The 26,896-nt window shown below is 39.4% G+C and overlaps 1 protein-coding gene across 50 annotated transcripts; it reads left to right on the top strand.

The window, feature by feature from the left end:
• Positions 1-1,181: 1,181 nt before the first annotated feature.
• On the top strand, positions 1,182-26,588 carry PCBP2 (poly(rC) binding protein 2). Of its 50 annotated transcripts, none has more exons than XM_087886804.1 (16): positions 1,182-1,225; positions 2,701-2,845; positions 4,115-4,256; positions 4,650-4,673; positions 4,768-4,800; positions 5,108-5,224; positions 7,785-7,916; positions 9,043-9,171; positions 9,927-10,001; positions 11,634-11,720; positions 12,529-12,570; positions 13,720-13,792; positions 14,156-14,194; positions 15,362-15,414; positions 17,402-17,571; positions 26,184-26,588. In XM_087886804.1, the coding sequence occupies exons 3-16, from the start codon at positions 4,188-4,190 to the stop codon at positions 26,218-26,220; spliced, it is 1,080 nt and encodes a 359-aa protein (XP_087742930.1). In that variant the 5' UTR covers positions 1,182-1,225; positions 2,701-2,845; positions 4,115-4,187; the 3' UTR covers positions 26,221-26,588. The 50 variants fall into 50 exon arrangements, with proteins under 50 accessions (XP_087742930.1, XP_087742928.1, XP_087742910.1 ...); XM_087886802.1 differs by having other exon boundaries at positions 15,359-15,414; XM_087886784.1 differs by lacking the exon at positions 26,184-26,588 and adding an exon at positions 21,205-23,406 and having other exon boundaries at positions 4,135-4,256; positions 15,359-15,414.
• Positions 26,589-26,896: the final 308 nt, after the last annotated feature.

Genomic DNA, 26,896 nt, shown 5'->3' with positions numbered 1-26,896 from the left:
ATGCCCTTCAACGAGCCACATTAAAAAAGTTATCAGTGTAACTTATGTTAAGGGGAGCACGTACATGTTTTGAACAAATTTTTGATTTTGCACAGGGCACTGTCCCATTTTTTGCATCTTCTGCTCCTAAAAAGCAATCCTAGATATATTCATCAAATCTAGTGTGCTTGTAATAGAGCTTCTTCCTAGGTAAAGTATGCCATGTCTTTCTCAGTCTTCGAGCAAAACAATTTTCCTGTAAATGGATCTAGGCGAGTACAGATGTTGCCATAAAATACGATTTAGCAGGAACTCGGCTTTAATTCTCCGTCCCTACAACGCCTCTGAGACTTTTGAGTTACTCTTCCTGTCGAGGATTATTGGTAAAAACAGGAGCGAGAGTAAAAAGACCCACTAAGGAACTTTTCTGGGGTGTGGCGCGCTCCGTCTCCGATTCCAGCGCCTGTAAGAGGGGCATATTTCGATGTTTGTCCTGGGTTGCTGATTGTTCCGTCAAAGTTAACAAGAACAACCGAAAGCGAACTGAATTCTTCCGCTCCCCCTTGTAAGACTTAACAGGGCGGCAATTTTGGAAACCGCAGTATTACTATAGATACGCTATTGATAAATAGATGGCTGCCCGCTTTTTTCTCCTTATCCCTTTCCTCCTGCAGCGATCCTCCATAGTTCGTCAGTCGAACCATGCTGCTTTTGGAAGACTACGCAGCAGTTCGCCTGAAGGGGGTATCACGCACCCCAAGCCATTGAAGACGCTCTATCCGGTATCCCAGGCCCGCCTATCATTGTCTCCGCTCTATGATCCAAATTACAACGGCAATTGGCAGAGCCGCGCTGGCCCACCCCTCTCTCTCGTTCTAGCGCGCAAGAGGTCCGCACGGGGGAGGGATCTTATTATTTCCGGGTCAAGGCGGGGTTGAAATCGCCCCGCTCTCCTGCTCCCCCTCCCAGACCCGCCGAGGCCGCCGCCGCAAGAGCAGCTGCCGCAGCCCCTTCCCGCTGCCCTTGCCCTCCTCCCGCCGCCGCCATCCCACCCGCCCACCCCGGCTCTCTCCTCCTCCTCCCCTCCCCCTGTCCCGCTCCCTCCGCCCGCCCCGGAGACCCACGCACCACCCGCCCTCCCTCCTCCCGCTCCCCCGTCCCATCCCCTCCCCCCCCGCCCGAGCGAGTCAGTAAGCGAGAGAGCGAGCGGACGTGCGAGGCCTGGCCTGGCCAGCTATCCCGCCAGGTAAGCTTTCCTACTAACCCTGGATTACTATTTACCCCCACCACCCCCACCCCTTCCCAATCCTCGGCCTCGAGTAGTTTCACTTTTCCGCCAGTCCTCTTTCCCCAACCCGGCCAGGTCACTAAGGAAGCTGGGGGATGCGCGCGCGGCCTACTGGGGCCTAATCCGGCCCGAGTGCGTGCGTGTGTGTGTGTGTGTGTGTGTGTGTGTGAGAGGCGCGGGGGGAGGGGAGGGGCGGCCGCGTTCGTCTTGCCACCTGCGTATCTGAGCGGGGCCCGCGCGATCAGCGCTCTGCGTGTTTGCGGGGGGGGGGGGCGCGCTAACTGGGGAGGCCGCACAGGGCCGGTGGGGGGGGGGCGCGCGCGCTGTTGCTGCGTCACATTGGGCGGGATCTAGGCCCGGGCCGCGCGAGGGACGGTCGGAGGGAGGGGGGAGAGGGAGGGAGGAGAGAGGGGGGAAGGGAGGGGCGGGGTTTATGCGTTGGAGGGGGGTGGGGTGGGAGGGCGAGGCTGACGCTATAACGCGCTTCGGCTGTGTGGAGTCGGGAGAATGGAGGCGGCCCCGCTGGCGGGCGGGCGGATCTCTTGGAGCTGGCGGGGAAGGGAGCCGCCGCCGCCGCCGAGTTGCGTCTTGTGTAATTTCAAAGCACCTCCCGCCAGCGATACAGCGCCCTCTTCAACGTTTAACTGCGATTCTCTTTTTAAGCCTCCTCAGGTCGTTTGGGGAGGAAAAGTCGACACAGTATAAGAACTTTGCCTCAAGGATTTTTTGTTTCGTTTCGTTTCAAAACCCGAGTAGGGTTTAGATTAAAAATAAGTGAGGTTGTTGCTTCCTTTTCCTCCCCGACACTGGACACATTTAGGAGTATTTAGCATACTTTTTTTTTTTTTAAATAGAGATTGGTAAATACCTAATGTGGAATAGGCTGAAATATATGTATAATTGGGCTGTATACTCAAATTTTGCCACTTGTATCTGTTCCCCCCACCCCCTCGGCGAAACATTTGAGAGGGAAGCCAGATCTTTTAGAAAAAAAATCCTCTGGATAGAAAGTTTTAACAATGATTGGAAAATAATAAAAAATAGTTGGGAGATTAAATTCTTATGGGTGAGGTTTTTTTTAAAATACAATTGTAAACAAGCAAAACAGACTTCCTTTTTATGGGCATCAGATTTATTAATCCAATGTGTTAAATTGTTGCTGTAGATAAAAATCCTTGTGAATGACACAAATAAGGATTTGGGAGAGTGTTGCATAACACACTTTTAAAAATATAGAGACTTGCCTGAAATGTGGCAGATAAAGTGAAATCATGGTCTTTTATTCTATTCATGGTATATTTTTATCTATGCTGTAAGCAAAAAAAAAAAATAATAATCCAATTTTTAGTTCTTGGCAATAAAAAGCAATTTCTGATGTCTGTCCTATATTCTTAATACTGATTTTTTATTTTTATTTTTTTGGTGCCTTCAAGTCAATGTGGACTCCTGGCGACTGCTTGCACTAGTCCCTGCAGTTTTCTTGGCAAGGTTTTTCAGAAGTGATTTGCTTTTGCCTGCTTTTCTAGGGCTGAGAGTGAATGACTGGCCCAAAGTCACCCAGCTGTATTTTGTGCTAAGGTGTGTGACTAGAACTCACTGTCTCCCAGTTTCTCACCTGATGCCTTAATAATACACCAAATACACCAAACTGACTCTTTAATACTGATACATATCTTAATGAACAAGTAATTTTTGTCATTCATTAATTAAAAAACTGCATGTGTTGTAGCTTCCTGTAGCGTTGAGTGAGTAGCATAAGAAAAGCATATTGCACATGCTCAGAAGTTATTAGATTCAGGATTGAGGTTCTTGGTGCTTAAAATTGGATATGATATAAAAGGTGACTTAAGTGTTGCATACTGATACAGTTGGTCAACCAGGCTGTACACTGTCAGATTTAAATAGTTTTATTTCAATATTCTTAATGCAGAAATTGCCAGAAGAACTAGGAATTAATGGAGAAACTGGTTTGTTGTGGATCTGAAAATGACAATTGATCTCTATCCTAGCAAAATTGGGAAGGGGGGGCCTGGGGTTGAATAGAAAATCAAATTGTTCAAGGGGGATCTATTTACTTCATGACTTGAGTATTTCAAACATCAAACTATAATCCATATTTCTGGTAAACATGAACATTTTAATTTTCCAAGTATCTGAATATTTTATGAATAAACATAGGAGATGGAAATTTATTTTAGAGTATCAACTCTTAAGAGAAAGCACCTGGGAATCTGTTGGTGTAGGGATTACTTTGGTCCATTCTCTCCTGTCAAACTGATGTTACTGCGAGTACACAATGCTAAAACATATAGCAGGGGTGTCAAACTCGCGTCGTCACGGTGTCACATGACATATCAGGACTTTTTCACTAAATTGGGCGGGGTAGGGCCAGCATGTGACGCATCTGGCCCGCGGGCTGCGAATTTGACAGCCCTAACATAAAGAGTATCCACAACCAAGCTAATGTGAACAGGAAAGGCAATGCAATCCAGGCATTAATCTCAAAGGATTCCAATGAGCCACAGACATTGCATACTCAACCAAGCTAATGTCCAGATGGGATTAAAATGAATATAAATAAATTTGCATCTTTTTCTTTCCTTTTAAAATAATTTTAATATTTCTCTTCCATTGCAAACAGTAAAGGACTGTAATTTATTATTATTTTTCTTTGCTCAGAGTTATAGCAAAGTTACAGTTTAAAAGGGGAGAAAACCCTACATCCCTTGGTGTACTTTTTGTTAAGTTATATTTAAAAAATTGATGTTTTCAAATAATACGTTAAAGACAGAGTGGAAATGGTTCCAATGAACTGGTGGGTGATGAGATGGTATTTTTCTATTACAGTGCGGTTTTTTTTCTCCCAGCGACCAAAGATTTGACCACTGACTAAGCCTGACCTAACTGAACACAACTCAAGATGGACACCGGCGTAATTGAAGGAGGTTTAAATGTCACACTTACTATTCGCCTACTTATGCATGGGAAGGTAATTGCAGCTTTCCATGTTCTTTGTCTTGGCATAAAACTAGGTCACAGTAAATGCCTTGGAAAATCCAGTTGTCTGATCAGATTAAAACATCTGCTTGCTCTTGGCATGCCTTATATTGTTCTCTTAACCCCCAAGAAGGGAAACTAGAATTTAACTTGATTAAGTATATCTTCAAAATGCTGATTTAAATCCTCTTCCAGTACAATTATTTCAATCAGATCTTTGAGATTATCAAATTGAACTTAAGTCCCTCTTGTTAATTGTAAAAATAAATATGTATTTTTTTGTTTGAAAAATGTAAGACTTATAAGCATAATGTTTGGGAACTTATGGATATGGACATTTGTTAAATTATTGAAAAATACTAACTTTTCATGTTTGCTATTTCAGGAGGTTGGAAGCATCATTGGGAAGGTATGTGACACAATTTAATTAGTATTTTCTTACACACATTTGTGTAACAATAATAGTTTTGACAAGCTTTTTTCTTTTTTCCCCATCTGCATAGAAAGGAGAGTCTGTAAAGAAGATGCGTGAAGAGGTATGTTTCAAAGGATAAAAGGAAAACAAAATGGACTTGATAAATAGGGCAATATGGGCCTTCTTAACTAAACATTAGTAATTATGTTCTTGTATTACACATGTTTTGTTTTAACTGGATGATATTTCCAGATATATTTGGAGTAGAGAACTTTATGGGAAAAAAGGTGAAGCGGATCAGAGGTGAAACACAAGGAGGCTACAGTCCAAACATTAGCATGCTGTCTTAAAAAGAAATCCCAGAAATCTTAGTGCAGTCCTAAGAAGTGGTGCATTATTGTCTAGCAATTCAATTTTTTTCTTTTTAGAGTGGTGCACGGATTAACATCTCAGAAGGGAACTGCCCAGAACGGATTATCACTCTTGCTGGACCCACTAATGCCATCTTCAAAGCTTTTGCTATGATTATTGATAAACTGGAAGAGGTGTGTGAATTTAATTAGATGATCCTTGATGGGTTGAGGATATGACCATGAAAGGCATTTGGGGTAATGAGCATGAATTGAAACTGTTTTGAGAAGGTTTAAAGTTGGAGATAATTTTTTTTTCTTAGAACCCACATTTTAATGAAGTAAATAGTAGATTTTGTTTCTTATTCAAAAATAATGAACTAGGATACTAAGATGAGCAGATTCCCATTATAAGATGGTGGTATTATTGGGGGGGGGGGGGAGCCTCAGTCTGATCACACCTTTCTGACTAACAAATTTTATTAGCAGATATACACTTTTGTGAGCTGCAGCTCGTTTCATAAGGTGTAGAGTTTACTTTGACAAAACTTGTTATCTGGAGAAAATGTTATTGGACTTTCCTGATCCTACGATAGACTAATGGGTCTCATCCTACAATATACTCAAAGGGGGAAAAAATTAATTAGTTTCCCCACACAATCCCATGAGTTCTTAAAAAATCTCCGGGCAGCTTTGATACAATATAGAGATATGTTTCAAAGAATGGCTACAATTGTTTTTCAAAGTGTTGTTTCTACTTGCAGAAATCAGAAATGTAACAAATCTGTATTATAGCTTTTCAATTTATTACATTTTTATCCTGCCACGTACATCTATACATACTATACATTATATATAAATGACAAGAGGCAGCAATCATAGCTAATATTCTGGCAGTATGTTTTTCCTCACAACAACCCTGTGAAGTGAGTTGTGCTAAGTGAGCAACAGACAGTCACCTAGCTATCTTCTATGCTTATGGGAAGCCTAGAAATCAGCACCATAAGGTAGCACCTTAACTCCTACTTGTCTGAAATGGTATAGGGTTTCCTGCCTGAGCAGGGGGTTGGACTAGAAGACCCCCAAGGTCCTTCCAACTCTGTTATTCTGCTCAACTCTACTCTACCCTACTCTACTCCACCAAACCGGCTCTGTGAAATTATAGTCACTTGAGAGAATTTTCTCAATTCTGTCATATAAACAGCTTTGGTCTCAATAAATAGACAAAAATAGCAATAGTTCTTTTTAACCTTTGAAAATTTCAGTTGATGCTTCTTCCTGAGCTGCTTCAGGAGTATAGAGCAGGCTTGCACATCATATGGCCAGTAGCCTTATATGTCTGCTGGTATTTTTTTTTTTTAAGTCAATAAATTTGCTGCTGAAGGAGATGTGCTGCTTAGCACTTGTAGGCCTCTCCAGTACTGCTGCTGCTTTGCTGTAGCCAATTAGTGTGCCACGTACTTCTTTGTATCCTATAATAGTTTTTACTTGGTCAGTGTGTCCCTTTCCCATCTACAAATTGTGCATGCTTGGTACAGAGTGGATTTGCCTCAGAATAACAATAGTAATAAATCAGGTGTCTCTCAGTTTCTTCTGATGTTAAGAGAAATGGAGCAAGCATTTGCCTTTGTTTCCTCTTAAATCTGTACAATATCGTCTTTTTACAGGCTGGAAATTAAAGAACAGTCTGCTATAGTCCTGCAGTGCCTTTTTCCACTGAAATAGCAGATGTGAACATTTTGTCAGATAGCTTTTTTTTTCCCCCCATTTTCACGTTGGATATAATTTCAAAAGCAAGCCTGGAAGAAAGTCAGTTCTAAAACACAACATTTTTTTTTTTTGTATCAGAATAAATACTCTAGCAAAACAGTTTTGAGTTGCTCCTAAAATTAGCAGCTTTGTGAAGTCATTTTCTTAACTTCAGTTGGCTGACTTCAATGACCCTGCTGCTTCAATATCATGCCCTTGGTCTACCAAATAATAAAGCATAGGAATATAGTTTAAAATTTCAAACTAAAAAAGAGTAACCTTCGGTGGAAAGCAAATATTAAAGGGATATTCATTTGAATGTTTGAAATTTGGTACGCTAAAACAGGCTTCTTAACTTGAAAGTCAGCATCTAAATATACAATTTCAATAACCTTTTATAACCTGAAACAGCCTTTTCTGCTTGCTCTATTACCTCTTCAAAGCTTCAGCCCTTGTCTTTGAGTAGTAAAATATATATATTTTACTGTTCTTGGCATGGAAATTTTAGCTTCCTTAGCAGAAAACTGCAACTATTGAGTTTAGGTTTTTAAGATAATGCAGGTATCTATATCGTGACTGAAGTTTCACAGATAAAAATACTAGCACTGTAAGCAGGGTTTTGTGTCTGATAGCTGAGACGGATAGGAAGACTTTAGCCTGTTTTAGAACTGACATATTTTCAAATTGAGTGTTTTCCCTGTTACAGTATGTTAAATAAAAATAATTTGTTTGTAATATGCTGAATAAGAACTTAATTCTATACATGTTGGAAGATATTTTGTATTCTTACATTATTATAAGGGAAAATATGGGAGAAATTTCTTAAGATGGCCCACGAGTATGTATTTACCTCATTAGAATTTTCCTTGTTAGGAACATTGCTAGTAATCTACTGAGGACATGATGCAGGAGAGTTTAGCTTTTTGAAACGGGAGTTGCAAAGGGCTTCAACACAGTCTCCAGTTGAAACCTTGCTTATTTGAAGTTTGTTAACCTCTTTTTTTAGGACATCAGCAGCTCAATGACTAATAGTACAGCTTCTAGCAGGCCTCCTGTTACTTTGAGACTCGTGGTACCTGCCAGCCAATGTGGTTCTCTTATTGGGAAAGGAGGATGCAAAATCAAAGAGATAAGAGAGGTGGGTACTCAATTCTGCTAGGATTGTGAGATAGTTTACTGTGGAAAGAAATACACTCATTATTTCATCTTTTGCCAAATGCAGTAAACATGAATGTTTTCCATTGACTCTGCACCATTCTGCTTAATACTGTACAGTACAGCCATTTATATTTAGTGCTCATGAAACTGACAATAGAGGATGGCTGAAACCAAGCTCAATACGTACTTTTTGGAAAGCTACTCTTCTCATTCTCCACTTTTTTATCTCTAGTAATAAGTTGGTGTCAAATAAAATACCTTAACAGAAGAGTTATTATGCTGACATTCACTGCACCCCACTACTTTACTCATGACATCTTGGATGACCAACATCATTTGGATAACCCCTTCCATTAAAGAAATTAAGTACATGGCTGTGTGGATTGAAGCATATAGAACTACCGAATCATTTGATGTAATTACATTGGCAATTACATTTTATCAGGTGTTGCCCTGGTTAAAAATGTAAAAGACTTGATCCTAAGAGCTGTAGATACTGCCCTTTGAAAAGCAGGAAAATTGTTTTGCTTTAGAATTGGGCAATTTACCTCTAACTGTAGTAAGTTAGTTTTTTCCTACCATTCTAGAAAAGTTATGAATGTGCATGGTTTTCTATTTTTGAGCATCTTTTTGAAGTTGAATTTAAGCCTAGAAATAACCTTGCCCACAACAGTTGATGTTGATCTTTGTTAAATTATTTTGACTACAGTATTTGTGTAGTATATCACATTGCAATCATCCTTGCTTAACATCAGGTTAAAATCTACAGCTGCCAAATGTCAGTTCAACACTATTGTATGTCAAAAATATTAGTGCAAAAAAAAAGTGGGAATTAATAACTTACTTTAATTACTCTTTTAGAGTCATCCTGGAATAATATTTACAAGGTTATTCTATAACCAAAAGTGAAAACAATTTAAAAAAGAGTACTCTGAGTATTATACTGGAATTATTCTGCAATTATCTTTTTCTGTAACAATAGCTTCCAATAAATTTGTATCTTTCCTAATAATACTAATTACTTTTTTTGGGGGGTGGGGGTGGGAAGGTATAAACCATATAAATCATGAAGCAAAATACCTGATTTTTTTATTTTTAATCTTAAGAGCACAGGGGCGCAGGTCCAAGTGGCAGGAGACATGTTACCCAACTCTACCGAAAGAGCAATCACCATTGCTGGGATTCCACAGTCCATCATCGAGTGTGTCAAACAGATCTGTGTGGTCATGCTGGAGGTAATCTTTATTTTTATAAAGGCTTAACACTTACACATAGAAAGTAGATGACAGAAGAAGAGCAAAGAGGACAGGGTCATTGCCTAGTGGCCAGTTGATTTTTTTATTTTGAGCAGCTAATAAAAGATTCCCATGCTGTCAGCTGAATTATGAAGGAGAACGCATATACCCCTTTTCTAGTAGCAGTGTGGTTCGTGTAAATGGTGCTTGAAATGTCATTTAAAGGATTTTTCAAAGGGTCACAATTGTTAAAAGACCATTTTGATTGGTTTATTGTCTTGATTAGCCAGAAAGTTGAACTGTCTCTTCAATTATTTGCACATATTTCCAGGGGAAGATGAAAAAAAAAATCAGTTCTATGTTTCTCAGTAAAATATTTTCTTATCGTCACAGTTCTATGACATTTGTCTTCATTTTGTAGAAATACCTTATTTGCTTCTAGATTTCCTAGTTGTCCTGTTTTAAGCTATAGCATTTCTGTTTTTATACTTGTATCTGTTGAAGGAGGTGACTCTTGCCTGAGAACTCATGCCACAAGGAAACTGCCTTTGGGCAGCAAGAGTATTTTTTTTTTCTTTTGCAGAAGACTGATGTGACTACTATTCAGAGACAAATTAAAGAATTGTGGAAGCCATAGATAGATCAGTTAATTATGTAGTTCAGCCTGTTATTTAAGTATTCTGGCAGATACTCAATGTCTCTTAAGAAGTCCCTATTGATTAACCATGTTTTCCCTTTGACTCTTTGTGATCTAGTCTCCCCCAAAGGGTGTCACCATCCCCTATCGACCCAAGCCATCCAGTTCTCCTGTCATCTTTGCAGGCGGTCAGGTAAGCCCATTCCTCTTGTTGGGCATGGGTGAGGGCAAAACAGCAGTAGCCTACCAAGCTTCAACACTGCCAGCACACATCAAACTACTCTGCATGCTTATCACCTGTGCTGCCCATCTGGCCAGCACAGTGCTATCTCTGCTGCTTTGGTTTTGTTCTCTGGAGGCTGCTCTCAAATGTTCACAAAACTCTGGTCTCTTTGGGAAATTAATGTAGTCAGCACTGTGGTTTGCAGGATTTTGTTGGCATTTATAATCCACTCCAAGCATAAGAATGTTTGCAATCTCTTTTTATCTGGCCCCTCAATTTTGAGTCAGCATTCAAATTAGTGATTATTAAATAGACTATTAATTCTGCAGAACCATAGTTCAAAAAGCAGCAAGGGCTGAATTGAGACGGGTGAACATTGGGAGAGTTGGGTTCTAGAGGGCTGAGAAAGCAAGAAGTTGCTGGTTGATGCCACCGTACCTTTGAGCACAAATTCGGGAGTATCTGGGAATTACTTCTTTTTTAACCTTTTTCATCCTTTTAAAAGGAAATGAGTGCCACTTTCTTTTTAATTATATATGAAGAAGTACCTGTGGCTAGTTTAAAAATAAATGATTTGGGGTACAATTATTTTATTCTGCTTCAAGCACACAGGAATATGAGGCACAAATATGTTAATTTTCTGATAAATTGTTATGGCCAGTGCATGACTTCAGTCTCTCAGCTGGCTGGAATCCTATAACTAGTTAAGCATTTTCAATGACATTCACTTGGTGGACTGCGAGTGCTCAGATATTTTAGCTGGACTTGAAGATCCTCACAATCATTTTAGATAGATTTGGTTTGAGGTTGAAGCATGCACTTCGGAAAAGCGGGTCTTTCAGAACTATGTGTCCAAGGCAGGCTCTTGAGTATGTGGAGTTGGAACATATAGTCATTCAACTGCTTTTGAGCACAGTGCCTCAAGGCCCACCTTTAAGCTTATTTTTTTTGAAAAGGGCTGCATTAATTTTCAGGTGCTTCAGAGATGGATTGGGTCAAGTGGACTAAGCCAGCCTGAGATTGTCAAGATAAGCAGTGATGGCACTGGGAAATAGATTTCAGTCAGCAGCAGAAATGTAGAGGCAGCAGCTGGACAGGCCTGGCTGCAATGTACCCAGTGCTTTATACATTCATACGCTACTTACATTGGGATAACTTGCTGGGGGAAAGGTGCTGTCGTGATCTTGTTCTTGCCTCAATCCCTTCCTCTTCCTTGCCCCATTCATATTACCTACCTTCCAGAAGCTCTTGATAGCTTGCTAAGCAATTAATTGACAGTGCAAAGGCACTTGGGAGGTTACCTAAGATATTTGAAGTAGGTCACTTGCATCCTAGAAATTGATCTTGTGGCAGAGTAGTCCCATTAATGCCATTAGAATAAGACACTTTGTATTCATGCAGTCCCCCTGTCCCTGAAGCTGAAGGTAGTTGGGGTTTGCACTCAGGGAAATCTCACATTGTCTTTGCTACTGAGTAAGAGTAAGCCAGCATTTGCCTAGTACAGATTAACCCTTGATCAGAATAAGTTTTATGTGACTTTGGTGTTAGCGAAAGGTTTCGGATTGACAGCCCTGGAGACTGAAGTCCTCTATTTATCCACAGGACAGGTACAGCAGCGGCAGTGCAAGCTACCCCCACACCGCCCCATCAATGTGCCTCAACTCTGACCTGGAGGGACCACCTCAAGAGGTGAGAGGGGAGTTCAGTCTCCATGGCCCATTCAATCCTTGGCCTCTTTGAGACTGCCAACAAGGGTGGCAAGATTGGTGGTGGCGGCTTGTGCTGTGAACTCCTGTTCATTGGGAACTGGATTAAGGCCACCAAACACTACCTGGCAGGCCAGTAGGCAGACCTGCAGGTGGCAACTGCTTGGCCAGTTCCAACCAGGGCCTTATTTCTCCCCATGCCCTACCAGTGAGAGATAAGTTCTTCCAAAGCTTCACTTAGTGTTAAGCAAGTCCCCTACAGTGACTGCCTTGCTGGATTTCTTCAGTAGGGTTATTCCTAGAATCATCGTGTTTGGCTGGCTGCTGCTTTCTCCTTATTCTTCCAGATGTATTTCTGCCATCCAGTGCCTGACTGTAGTAGTCCACTATAAAATTTTAAAGAGGATGGGATGGGGACGAACCCCCAGCTGGTTCTTCTTAGCTGTTAAAACAGTTGGAGGTATAGGAAGTAATTAATCTTCCCTTTGAGTCAAGAATGCAGAATGTGTAGGGCAGGAGGGCTTGTAGCACAATCCAGTCCTCTGCTAAACAACAAATCTTCACCAACAACCAGCTGTTAATACTAATCATTTTTGTGGTGGGGAACACTTTCCCTTCAAACACTATATACACCTAGCTAATACAAGGAGCCCCTTTAAGAGACCTGCTTTCAGGCTCCCCACCAACAATTCTCCCCTCAGCTTTCTGGCTTCCTGGCTAGTTGAACTCTTATCTGTCACTGGGTGGCTGTCCAATGGTTTTTAATAGGACTGTTTTCCTCCTTTTTGTAGGCCTATACCATTCAAGGACAGTATGCCATTCCACAGCCAGATGTAAGTTTTGTTTACACTTCTTGTCTTGAAATCACCCACTTCTCCCTTCAAAATTTCTCCATGCTTTCTCAACAAGCCACTTTAGAAGTCTGTTTTAATTTGAAACTACAAGCCAACCTAAAACGAGCCTCAAATTTCGTTCAGCAGTTCTTTATGTAATCAACCTTAAATCTCTCCTCCTTTTTCTGTGTCCTGTGACACACACTTGCCCAGCAAAACTTGGCATTCTATCCAAGTTCCAGTCCCTGTCCCACAATTTGATATCAGATCCCCCAAACAAACAAAACAAAACTCCATGGTATACTGTCATTGTGGTTCTTGGTAAATGGCTTAGGGCATTGGGTGTAGTGCACTTCCCGTGGTGGAGGGGAAGCTAGCCTCAGAGACTTGAGCTTTCATCTCTAAAACATGATGGCCAGCACATCATGTAGTCACTACAGGTGTCGTTATAAGGTGACGGGCTTTTGCTTGGGATGCCTTTTCTTGGCACATTTTCTGCTAATAATAAAACCATTAGCTGTCTTCACTTGATGTGAAAGGAATTTTTTCCCCTCACTGTCCTTCTTTACTAATACCTTCTGGTGTGTGAGATAGTTGTAGTACTTCTCATGGAAGGGCACATAGGAATTGATCTCTGCTCATATAGCATGCTTAGAGCAAGAAAGGGTGGGGCTGGGATGAGTGAGTCTTAAGACCAAGAGTTATAGAAATTTGCACTGTTTTGAAGATCGGGGAGAGCATCTGACTCCATTCTGGTCACTCATGATATACCTCTCCCCTCCAAATGCTTGACAGAGTCCTGCATGGTGTGGTCCCAAGCACCACTGCAAATCAGTCTCTGTGTTATTTTGCCTGTTTGTGCTTTGTCTCCTGGTGTTTGTCACAATTCACTGCAGATGCCTTCTGTTGAGCCAGAGGTTTTTGAGATGGGTGTTGGCTTCACACCCCATTTGGTGCTTTTCTACTGTCTGTACCCATCTCTGCTCAGGGAAGCGCTTGCTCCTCAATCCAGTTTTCCTCCTGAACTCCCCTATCCCAAGGGGGCAGCACCTCATGCTCAGCTTGCAGGGACTGTTTTTCTTTAAACTGTGCTGAACAAGTAAGTCTGCAAAATTCCTAACATCCACCTTTCTCTCTCTCTCTTTCTAGCTGACCAAGCTGCATCAGTTGGCAATGCAACAGTCACACTTTCCAATGTCTCATGGCAACACTGGATTCAGTGGTATGAAAATGTTGTTCTTTATTATATAAGCTAGCAGTCCAAGAATCTCCACTTGGCCTTTTAAGACGATTGCCTTAAGCTCATTTTTTCACTTAAAAAACAAAGGATCCACAGGTACCAATCTTGAAAAACAGGTGACTTGTTACTATCCTCAAGAACAAAAACATTGTGTTGATTTTAAAGAGAATGTTGATGCTGCTTCCTCCTTTGGTCCTTTCAATAACAATGCCAGTTGCATCTTGCCTTCCAATTACTATGGTAGAAATAGTTGTACCAAGTTGTATAAAAGTTTGCCTTGTTGCTGAAAGTCTGATAGGACTTCGGCTAGGACCACCACACTTACTGTCCCTTGTATTTTGACAGGCGTTGAATCCAGCTCTCCAGATGTGAAAGGCTATTGGGGTAATGACTGAAAAAAAAACTAGTTACTCTGTTGTGTATGTTCATAACGGTAGGGGAGTCTTTCCCAGTTACCAAATTCTGCTAACTGCATTATAGTGCAGGGGGGAAAGCCTACAGCACATGATATAGGTGCAAAATCATATTTGATACTTTTTTTTCCTTCTGTAAAATATGGTGTGCTGGAACCTATATTGGAGAGCAGATAATAGAATGAATTAGTCTATTCTCTTTTCATGAGCTATTTGCTAGTGAAGATAGCAGGGCAGGTACAAATGTCCACACAATAGCTATATTGGGTTGATAAAACATAAAAATGGCATTACACACAAGCCTCTTGAACAGTACAGATGGTACTGCTATTTATTTATTTGCTCAGGCTTCTGTGCAGTTCCAATCTAAAGCAACTGAGATACGGCCTCTGTCCATTATATAAAGTAAAAACCACAATAACAAGATAAAATGAATAACAACAGAGCACAAAAAAAATACAGCACCAAGATAATCAATAGCAGCCACTCAGAAGGTGCCACCATGGATCATTCGCCAGTCCCTTTGAAAAAGGCAGAACTTAATGGCCTTCCAGAATCCTAGCAGCATTCTGATATCTGGAGTATGGTGTTCCAGAGAAGGGATTCCGTGATGGGAAAGGCCTACACCCATGGGCCCTGGGGACAATAGTCCCAGGTCAGCGGTCAGGTCCCAAAGAAGCCCTCTTCCTGTTCTTATCAGATGGGTAGATATCAGAGGAAGTAAGAAGTCTCTTGAGAGTGTTGTACCATGAGGCAGCAATTACTTTATGTACAACTGAAATGTATACTGATGAATATGAGTGTTTGCTTTGGGTCTGTGTTTATTACAACTTGTTGGAAAGTATTATATAAAGGATAATTGGTTTTTTCATTGTTTGTTCATAAGAGACGGTATTACTACTTTGATTTGCTCTAGCCAAATACAAACATTCATTCTTGTCTCTTATAATCAGAGAGTTTACCAAAAAGAGGGGGGGGGGGGGCTTAAGTTTAACATTTTGTTCATCTTCTGCTTGAACACTTCAAGATTGTAATTTTTTCAGCAGCAAATGATAGCCTGATTGCTCTGGCATTTCAGTTTTGTACTGTGCTGATTGTCTCAACTTAACTTGTTTTGATCTCTTCTCTATATTAGCAGGTTTGGATGCATCAGCTCAGACTACTTCTCATGAACTCACCATTCCAAATGATGTAAGTATTTTTCAAACATGACACTTGGGATAAAGCACTCTATTCTGGATTGTCTTGAGATACTGTTTCAGGAATTCCATTTCAAGGAAATTATGGTTGTGCTCTAATCTAGCTGTTCTATCTTAAGTTTAGGGAATAGTTAAGAGATGGGAAGAAGGCATTTAAATTACATGTCCTTGACTTACAGCCACAATTGGACCAGAATATCCATTGCTGAGTCATGCTCAATTTTACAACTTTTTTTTGCCACGGTTGTTAAATGAATCATTGCAATGGTTAAGTGAATGGCTTCCCTCATTGACTTTGCTTGTTGGAAGCTGGCTGGAAAAGTTGCAAATGGCAATCCTATGACTCCAGGATTCTGCAACCATTGTAAATACCTGCTGGTTGCCAAGCAACTTAATTTTGATTATGTAATTGTGTTGATGCTATGATAGTCGTAAATATGAGCACTGGTCAGAACTCAATTTTTCAGTACCATTGTGATTTCAGTCTCTAAAGAATTGAATTGAATTCTTTATTGGCCAAGCGTGATTGGACACACAAGGAATTTGTCTTTGGTGCATATGATCTCAGTGTACATAAAAGGGGAAAAAAGAAAAAAATACATTCATCAAGAATCATAAGATACAACAGTGATAGTCATAGGTTACTAATAAGCAATCAAATCATACTAGGAAACAAACAGAACAATATAAATCGTAAAAATACAAGCAACATGGTTATAGTCATCAGTGGGAGGAGATAGGTAATAGGAAGGATGAGAAGAATAATAGTAATACAGTCTTAGTAAATAGTTGGACAGTGTTGTGGGAATTAGTTGTTTAGCAGAGTGATGGCATTTGGGAAAAAACTCCTTGTGTCTAGTTGTTCTAGTGTGTAGTGCCCTAAAGCGTCATTTTGAGGGTAGAAACAATTTATGTCCAGGATGTGAGGAGTCTCTAGATATTTTCTCAGCCCTCTTTTTGACTCATAGGAATGGTAGAGGCTACCTGTACATGAACAATGACACCAAAGCATCTAGGAGTCTAAAGTACGTCTTAGTAACTTTTCAGTTACGATTCTGTAACTGAAAAGGAAAGGAACAATTACATTTTCTCTTTGTAGTCTTTTAAAACAAACATTGCAATTTAGAATAAAGAAAATTCTTTACAAATTAAAACGTGGATTAATGATTAGTTTGAAGGGTATTATGCTGGCCTTCTGAGAAGAAGCCTTTAGCATACAAAAATATTGAGAACTATTACACATTTCAAAATTAATGCAGCTGCCAACCTTTCAAAAGAATATTGATTATGAGCACCAAATGCCACGCTGTTACCTTGCAGACCTAGTTTGACTATTAACATTCTGGAGTGCCATTAGGTTGATTTAAACAGCAAATGTTGAAATTGAGTATGTGTTGCTTCGAATCCAAAAGACTTGCTTTAAGCTCCAATACATTTATGTTTTGCCTTGTTCCTCTTGTAGTGACTTTTTTTTTATAAAGGAGATGCTTTACCCATGAATAATATTGATACACAGCCCAATATAGTAGAAGGTGGACTTTTCCCCCAATTGCCTTAATTTTACTTTACATTATAGAGCATATAATGGTACAAAACAAATATAAAATTGATAGCATTTGCTCTTGTTCTACCAAGAGTGAAATGACAATTATAGGTTTTAAACTGCTTTTCTAAGGAAAGTTACGATTCTTTGGTAATATAGGAATACTGTGCAAAAGATAACAAAGTTGTTTGTCTAACTAGGTTAACACTACAGGACAATTTTGTTCATTTGAATTCACGTACGCTTAATATGCCAATTGGAAAACAATTTAAGAAAATGTTTTTTAACAATAGTGAAGCTTCCTGATAGAAAACAGCATTTGCATAGTTTCTAGACATCAGCCTCATCCAAGTCTGAAAAGAAACCAACAGTACAAAAACATATTTTTGACATTTCATATTGCAATTTGATTAAGACTTTGTTTACTTTTTCGTAGCTGATTGGCTGTATCATTGGGCGTCAAGGCGCCAAGATCAATGAGATTCGCCAGATGTCTGGGGCGCAGATCAAAATTGCCAATCCAGTGGAAGGATCTACTGACAGGCAGGTTACTATAACTGGATCTGCAGCCAGCATCAGCCTGGCTCAATATCTAATTAATGTCAGGTAAGTTTTTACTATACTGCTTATTAATGCATGCCTCAGATGGTAAAAGAAATGTAGTATACTTTTAAAAAACCTTTTAAAAAGACTAAAAGTTTCCAATTCCTCCCCCCCCCCTTCCCCCACTCTTGTGCAGAAATAGTGCAAAACTGGTGTTTGATGCACAGGAGCTACCTCATCTTCGCAGATGTATGGGTTGAGATTGGGAAGGTATTGGAGCTCTTGTAGGTAGAGGAGAGAAATTGAGACTTGGAATTGCTAAGTACTACATTTTTTTAAAAAAGTGCTTAGTTGGATTCCTAAATGATAACAGTATGCAGTTTATCAAGGAAAAGGTAGGGGTAGTTCTGCCCCAGGAATATGACTTTGGTCACTGCCACTGCTCCTGCAGTTCTTTTTCTCCATATTTGCTTTTGCTTGCAGTGAGCTTCAGTAATGGGCTGCAGTGGGGCTCTGCAGCAAGCAGTGGCAGCTTCTGGGGTTCTGTCCTTACAATCCCCAACTGGCAAGTAGCCTTTACCACATGATCTCGCGACGCAAAATCCAAATTATCGGCTTAACGGAAAGTAATGTCTTCAATAATTAAAAGTCCAGACCCAAAAAGCTGGTATTCTATGTCCTGACATTCTTACTTGCCATCTATGCTATGACTAAAGTATACATTGTAAGAAAATAAGCTCTAATGTTAAGAATCTATAGTTTAGTTTCAGGGCTGCTAGAGAATAAGAAACAAGTATATTCCAGATGTGAAGTTGCTGACATTTTTAAAACTACGCAAAAGTCTCAAGTGTCTTTGAACAGAAGTGGCCATTTTGGGATGCCCAGGAAACTCTTGTTTCAATTCAGTAGCTAAATGTTAACATAGGCTCCACCATTGGAGTGAATATTTTTTTTCACTCATTGCTATGAAAACCTTCTAAAATTCTTCTCATTAAAGGCTCTTGTGCTCTCCCCAATTAAATTGAAGCCAGAACTGTAATGTAATGTAATGTGGTGGCGGTGGTGATGGTGATGGTAGTAACTGCAAAAATATGTTTTGTAAGTGGCTTAATGACACTTGCAAATGGCTGCTGTGCAATCAAAGAGGGATAATAATGGCTTCAGACTGAACTCAAGGACTTGGAATGTTTTGACATACAAAGTACCTAAAAAGAAGTATCGTCTGGCACATAACTAGAAACAAAGCGCCACGTACATAATTATGACCCACATTGTACTATCCTTACAGTTGCCCTATAAATTTTGTCTTATTTTGAGGTGCTCAAATCTTTTTAATTAAAATTTTATTAGTTTTGGCTGATCTGGTATTAAGCAATAGGGATGAACCATTCTATGCATTAAGCAGCAGGAAAAAAGCCAATCCCCTCTCCTAATCTACATTCCGAGATGTATAAGAAAGTATTAGTCTAGCTATATCAAGCAGAATAACTCTATCATTTTCCTGCAGAAAGCAAAATAAAAAAAATCGTTCCTCGTGTAGAGCATAACTTACTCAAAGCATTGTTCTGTTAGTTTCAAGAGACTGCCAACCTCTGGAGATTTATATCGCAAGGATTAGTAGCAAGGATTTGCTCCATTTTTCATTCTAAAACAATAAAAGTAGGCAGGCAATAGTCTGCTGATTTTTTTTTCCATCATCCAATCTGCAAAAGAAAGTAGCCAAGGAGATTAGTTCAGATACGTTTAGAATTAAAAATTTTCTTGCTCAAGGACTGACTCAGTGGATTGACTTTAGCATAGCCCATAAACAGCTTATTAGCAGCAACAGATTTTCTGTTGGAGCTTTTTTTTTTTATCCTGAATACTCAATAGCCTAGCAACACAATTTCTGATAAATATACACACATTGGTGTTTTGGCAAACTTCCTGTAAAATAAAATAAACACATAATGGAGAGACACTGCGCAAGTACATATTCCATTATAATTTAAGGTAACCTTGACCCATAGCAAAAGATTTAAAACAACAGTACAAGTAGTCCTCGATTTGCCACCGTAATTGAGCTTAGAATTACAGTCGTATGTCATTGCAGTTATAAGTTGAGGCACCCACATGACTGGAAGTAATTTGCTGGCTACTTTTGTAGCAGTCAAGCAAACCCATTTATTTGGGCGTTTTCAGAAACTAGCAAAAAAGCATTGCAAATTCCACTCATGTGGCTGCTGAACAATGCAATCACCCAACATGCAGTTACATGACTGTGAGGAACGCACAACCATTTATGACAGCCTTGGATGCTTTAGGTCACTAAGGCAGTAAAGCATCCATTCTATGACTGCCACAATTTCAAATGGTCGTTAAGCGAGGACTATCTGTAAAACTGCCAATTAGATAGGTAGCAGTTGTGCTGTTTCTTCAACCAACTGTCACCAGTCACAAGGATGGCAATTTTGCCTGCTGCTTTATTAGCTAAATCCCATTTAAAATCTTCTAAATCCAAGCCCTATTTCGGGGCATCGGAATATTCAAAACCAACAGGGAATGAAGTGCTCCAGTTTTCCCTAAGTTTGGGATAAAATTAAAACATGCTGGACGTTTTGTTTGAACACAAAACGGCTAGTTGCTGTTCTGAGCTCTGAATATTCAAGCTTGGAATGTTTGCACATGCCTTCATGTTTTTGGTAGATAATGTGGGGGTTTTTTTGTGTGTGTGTGTGAACTTGAGCTTCAATAGGAGAATCAATAGCCAATGCTGAAGCATCTCAATGAAAACAAAACAATAATCACTACCATTGCCTATTTATTATCTGGGTACTCTCAAAACATTGCCTCTCTTAAACAATGAAGTGTCTCAGTTTATCAGTAGAGAATGAATTCTGTATGTACAGTAAATGAAAGAACACATCCAGAGCATAAGCAATTCTGGATGAAATTAAAATTGTGAATCCTGTTTTCTAGGCAAGCACAAGTTGCTTTAAGACCTAAATGAGTAAGATGGTTAAAAACGTCAGATCAGCCTACAATTCATTGAACTATTTCTGACAAAAATAAAATAAGCCCTACCTCTGGAGTTTGATTTTATGAAATCCATTGTTTTAAATGGCCTCTCAAAAATAAATTATTTTCTTTCATTGATTAATATGGAGAAAACTCTGAATTCCTGGAGTTCAGTTAAGACTTCCTGGTATAGTATCATTTCATAGAACTCAGCACAGTGTTAATGTTGGTTTTGCTACTTCCAAGAGACATTTAAATACTGCAGTCTGTATTAAATCTGAAATAGCAGTTGGGAAGGCAAAGAAAAGAATGCTGGAAGAACTTTTGCGAATAAACACTGACCATGTTGTTTTAATAGTTTTCTGTAATTTCAAAGGGTGGTATGTAGTTCTGTATTAAATAACAAAATGGCCACTTCTGAAGTCAATATAAATTGGAATTACTCGTAATGGGATTATAGCTGGGACCCAGTCGGCAATGTTTTTGGGGGCTATAAATGGACCTTGGTACAACTAGAGAATGTTGAGATTCCCTGGCAGCCAGCATTCTCTCCCCATCCCATCTTTCTTCTGGCTATGCTATTTCCAAACCTTTCCAGACTTAGGTTCATGCTATTTAAGCTGTTTTGTGTCCTGTGCTTTTTGTGTGGTGTTCCCATCCACCCACCCGTATTTTTGTTCCTTTTTTCCTCTGTTACAGTTTAGAAAGCGCTAAACCCTCCTCCCAGGCAGCCTCCGTCACGATCCCCGACCACCTCAGCATCAACCTCTCTCAACCCTCCACCCCTTCTTCTTCTTCCTCCTCCACCACCACCCCCTCGCTTGCGACAGCAGGGGTCTCCGACGCACCCTCCAGCCTCCCCAACCCTCTTCCGACCGCCCCCTGTGTCTCCAGTCTGCTTGGCATGAAACCCGTCCCTCTCCTGGCTCTAAATGTTGTGTCTGCTGCTAAGGGTGCCTCCACCACCTCAGCTGTGCCATGTGTTACTAACAAACTGAAAACGGAAAAACAGAGATTCTCTCCCTACTGAGAGTCTGCTTGTGGCCTTAGAGGAACAGCAGATTGTTTTTCAGCAATGGGGAAATCCTGTAGAGGAGACTTGGAAGAGATTTTTTTTTTAAACTTCAAAAACAGAAATGAGCTTGTGATTCTTTAGAATGGAGTTTCTTTTTGCTGCCGATCTCCACTAGGTCAAAGACAATTGAGCAAGTGTATTAATCAGTTTTGGAGTCCAGTAGTAATCTTGATTATATAGCTTGTAGCTGTTGCTTTAGTAGATTTTGTTTGCATTGTTACATGAAATAAGGTGGGTGGGCAAGGGTTGGCGGGGTATGGGATTCTAGAATTTGTTAATAAAACTATTCATTTTGTGATACCTTGGTTTAAGCTGTTGCAAAGAGGCTACTTTGGTCAAACATGTCTCAATGTCTGTCTTGTAATAAAGCTATCACAGTGAGAATGTGCACAGATGTGCCTGAATTGGATTCAGACTATATAACTGCAAACTGGTGGATATCGCATTGCACACCCAGGCTAAAAGTCTTTAAATAGTTGTCAATTATTGTCCTAGAATAGTTTTCCTCAGCCTGATAGCCCTGCCACCCCCAGTGTTTGGGACCAAAATTTCAGTCATCCCTGCCTGCTGCTGTATTGCCTTGGGGTTGATGGAAAAGTTAACAGAAAATACATCTCATATTAGAGAAGGCTTTCCTGGAGTGTAATGAAATGTTTAAGCTCTATTCTTGGGAAGCTGTAACCATTCAGTATACAATAGTGAAATTGCCAACTGAAGGCAGGGCCTTCAGTTGAAGGCCTTTTACACTGTGTTCCCATTTAGGCTATGGCTTGTCCATGAGAATTCCTAGCTAGCATGTTTATACATTCACCTGTTTGGTAGAAATACGATACATTTCTTTGCGCATACAGTATGTCCTATACTTTTGTAGAGGTTGCTGTGGGTCTCTGAAAAACGCAAGTGCCTCAGATACCTGGCTTTCTCTACTTCTAGGGCTATGTTATCACTAAGGAGATAAGAGAATTGGATCAACAAGCACAGTGTATAAACAGCTTTAAATAGTGGAAATCCAGCTTTCTTTTGTCACATGTTATAAAATAAAAATGAAATAAAAGATCTAATCCTCAAGTTGATAGATGAGTAGCCTCGAGCTATAGTTTAAAAATCTCATTATTGATGATGAAAATATTAGCTTGTGTGTAATGTCTTTTAAAAGATGCTCCTTAGACCATGTAGTTTGTCTTGAAAGAAAGTCTTCTGCCAAAGCTAGCCAGTTGGCTTCTCTTCTCCCAGCAAACTTTTAGTTTTAAAGACCAGGTAAATCACCTGTTTCCACCAGTAAGGGCTTTTTGGAAACAGAAGTCAGACAAATAGGATAATGTAATAAAAAGCAGAGCTCCAGTGTTTATCATGGTGCTCATATTATTTTCCCATCTGAATCATAATCACTTGATTTTTAGCCTGGGATTGCCGCATGAACATTGCAGTTTTTTTCAAAAAAAAAAAAAATGTTTATTAATTTTCAAAGTGTTGAGGTAACACTGAATAAGAAAAGGTAATTGTTAAAATCGATAAGAATTGTGTGCTTATCTTTTGTATTAAAATTGGAACAAGTTTGAAATGGCAATTAGATTATGGGGCTACATAATTTTGGACTTTGCATTCAGGGATGTGGAGGGTCTAATCTGATCCTATTGTGAGGGTTGGGATGGCCATTAACTGGCTGACTTACGCAGTTATGTCAAATCTTTTTTTCCTTTAATAGTAGGAGTCTTTTTTAGTAATTGTTTCTGCAGTTTGACTTTCACAATTGTAACTTTTTTAAAAAAAAATCTGTTCTGCTGTAGTGTAATCACATCAAGTAAAAATTGTCCACTCTTAACCAAGCTTATGGATTGGCCGTCTGTTTTATAGTGTCTTGTAGAGACTGATTTTGTGACCAGTAAGGTGGTGATGTGTTGTCCAGAAGCTATTTGTTATATTGCACAAACACTAGTTCTCAGTAATAACCATATCAAACTCATACTATTGGGAAGTGGATATCAGTACTTGACTTCTAAAAAAAATTCTGCATTTGCCTTCATTTTTTTAAAAAAATGGAAGATTGCATCCACATCCACCTTTACAATTTTTCCAATCTTTAACACTGTTAGTTTTATGGTGCAGCAGGAAAATAATGTTCCTCTGTCAAATTATATTAAGGCAGGCACACTTTGAATGTATTATGTAATGTGCAAAATTTATAGATTTTAAAACAGTTGACTTCATTGATAGGGGGGAAAAATTAGTAGCAGGTCTTTTTTCTGGGTTTGGGTTATGCTCCCAAAGTTGCCTATTTCACAGAAATTTCAAGTAACATGATTACCTGTAGAGTCTTAATTTCTATAATCTGTTATTCCTGGGCTATGATTTGTTCATAGCAGTGATCTATCATTGGATTTGTAAATTTGATTTGAATTTGTCTCAACTTTTTGGTACATGGAATCATACTCTCAGCTACACAATGAGGGCCAAGTAGCAGAGGCTATTTGAGATTCATTTTTCAATATTTCAAGTTCACACATAATCATCTGTTCTATATTTGACATACAATACAGAACATACAAACAAAGAGGAGATGCTGTTTTTCAACACACCATAGCAAAACCCACCCTTGTCCCCAGTCCTTTGTAATATAGGAATCAAGAATAAGTGATTGCTCTTATCAATGTGATTTTAAAAAAAGGCAAGCTATATTAATGCATAATCCACTAATGTGGGTATGCAGTGAGCAGTTAACTTTTTAGAAAAGAGAATAAAGAAATTTCCAGTGTTTGCTAGAATATATTTGGGGTGGGTAAAGAAGTGTAAACAAGCTTTGCTCAAATGTGACCCACTTTAATTTTGTGAGATAAACTTTCCCCTTGACTATACCAATTGGGACTTCAGGAAGTTCTACTTCCATAAATCATCTTAGGAAGGCTGCTCTGTAAAAATAACACAAAAATGACGGTGAACTACTTAGATGTACTCACACCTCTTCCTGTATTTACCAGTAGTTAGCATGAGCCATTCTTTGCCCTTGTTTCAGTGGGTCTTACTTGGAATTCTACTTTTTGTCCTTTTATATGGCCAAATCAGCCTTCCCCAACCTTGGCATCCTTCAAATGCATGAATCTCAGCTACCAAGAAGTCTTAACTGTTACTCCAGAGAAAACTGCCTTGGGTCATTCTGTTAATAAAGGACTGGGAACTTTCAGTTATTCAGTAGTATATACAGGGTCTAATTTTATCGCTCTTCTACCCCATTCTGGCCTGATTTGTGGCAAAGACCCATTCAGCTGAGCCTTACCCACTTGTGTTGCCTAACCCTTGTCCTATTGATTTGGGTGCAACTTGTCAGTGAGTCACTCAATCAGTTAGTCTACGTTAGAGAGCCTCCTTCCTAAAAGGTAAGTTTGTATAGCATGGCTTCTGCTTAAATATACACACCTCAAGACCTAGATTTCAAGTGGTTGAAAACTAATTTTTTTTTAATAATTATATGGACATTCAAGGTTCTTTTAATGTAACTTTATTAGTAAAATCTGTTCTTACCCTGAAATAAGCACTTGGCCTTATTGCCAGGCGCTCAAAAGCCCGATTAGGCTTATTATCAGGGGATGTCTTATTTTGGGGGAAACGGTATAGAGAGATAGATATAGGTATAGGTATATATATATATCTCCATCTCCATCCCTCCATTTAGGGGTTTCTGATTTTTACAAGCAAAGATCAATTTAGAATAATTTTATATTTTTTAATATTTTTACAGACAGAATAAAGCCACTTTTGCTGTAAGCATCAGACAGCTGTAAAAGTTATATGAATTATATTTAACAATTTGAAAATTGAGGTTGGCGAAGAACTAATTTATCTTTTAAATCAAAACCATTACTGATAGCTTTTAATGATTTGACTTGTTAAATCTGATCTTGCCTAAATACACGAACATACCTAACCAAGCATTACAGGCACTAACCAGGAGACCATGAGTTCTAATCCCAGTTTAGGCATGAAAATTGGCTGGGTGACACTGGGCCAGTCACTCTCCCTCAGCTGAAGTCCCCTCACAGGATTGTGGGAGAGTAGGGAGTATTGGGTATGTTTGCTGCCTTGATTTATTTATAAAAATAAAGGCAGGATAAAAATGAACTAAAAAATGGGCAACCTAGTCAGTGTTTAATGGCTATATGTTTGCATAAGCTAATAAAAGCAAAGTACTAGGTCTACTTCTAGACAATTCTGGTGAACCTGAATTCTGGTCACTGTTTTGGCTAGTATGCACATATGCAGAAAGTGCTGAATATTTAAGACTATTGGAAGCCATGCTTGATAAGGGGATGAATACAAAAGCTGCAGTGAAGCCTGACTGACTTTCCTTTTGGATATTTAAGTGACTACAAGGTGTTCAAGATTGTTATTTGTGTTTGTAAGCTGCTTCTGTATTAATTAGTATGTGGGGTATTTGCCCCTGAAAAATTAGTTTTAGAAGTACCATATGCCAAATACAACTTTTCTATGAACAATATACTTTTTATGGTTGAAAAAAGTCATGTTATAATGCGGAATTCAGACTTGTGTCAAAATCTGGCTGTTTGTCTATGTTTGTTAAAAGACTTTTTAACTTTTGTTTTCATCTTAGGCTTTCTTCGGAGACTGGTGGAATGGGAAGCAGCTAGGACAATGCCACCACCTCACTCATTACCCGTTTCTGCCGTTCATCCCCATGATCCATCTGTGTAGTTTTTGAGCAGTCAGCAATTCCAGGTTTTAACTAGTTTGTAAATTTTCAGTTCTACATGCTTTACCCATCCATTCATGATTTTTTTTAATTGCAGCATTTTAATTCCTTTTCTCTGTTCAGCTGTTAAAATGCTGATTCATATTTTAGTTTAAGCTTCTTCCCCTTTCTTGGCTCATGAAGTTTTTCTGTTATGTCATGAAATGTAAGAGTGGAATTAATACATTTCAGTTTAGTTCTGTAATGTCAGAAATTTTTCAAAAAAATAAAAAGATGGACTGGAGTTTTTTTCCTTGTGAATAGAAATGTGTGGTAGTCTTGAGTCTTTATCCCTGGTCTTTATTATTTCTTCGGACTTCTGAATAGCAGATCAGAAAAGCTGCTTAGTATGGTATGCAAAGTTGTGACTATCATGGGTGAGGGAGGAGAGTGCTATAACCAGAAAGAATAATAAATTTTCCCGCATTGGAAGATAAATTGAGAGGGAGCAGTCGGCCTTCAAATACAGATGGCTATGCTGTAAATTTGGGTTATGGTGAAGCCTAAATAATGGTTAATCCTTCTCTCATTTGAGAGGATTGCAGATAGTCCTTGACTTACAACCGCAATGGAGG

Source organism: Pantherophis guttatus, chromosome 2 (assembly GCF_059756535.1).
Source record: "Pantherophis guttatus breed Tessera chromosome 2, ASM5975653v1, whole genome shotgun sequence".
In the NCBI taxonomy this organism is placed as follows: domain Eukaryota; kingdom Metazoa; phylum Chordata; class Lepidosauria; order Squamata; family Colubridae; genus Pantherophis; species Pantherophis guttatus.
Note: the sequence above shows the minus strand (reverse complement) of the source record. Positions and strands in the feature narration are given on the sequence as shown.

Bases quoted from the DNA above. Each gene is read 5' to 3' on its own strand.
- PCBP2 (XM_034412143.3), top strand. From the start codon at position 4,188: ATGGACACCGGCGTAATTGAAGGAGGTTTAAATGTCACACTTACTATT. The intron at 13,793-14,155 runs GTATGAAAATGT...GTATTTTGACAG, and splicing joins TGGCAACACTGGATTCAGTG to GCGTTGAATCCAGCTCTCCA. The intron at 14,195-15,358 runs GTAATGACTGAA...TCTCTATATTAG, and splicing joins AGATGTGAAAGGCTATTGGG to CAGGTTTGGATGCATCAGCT.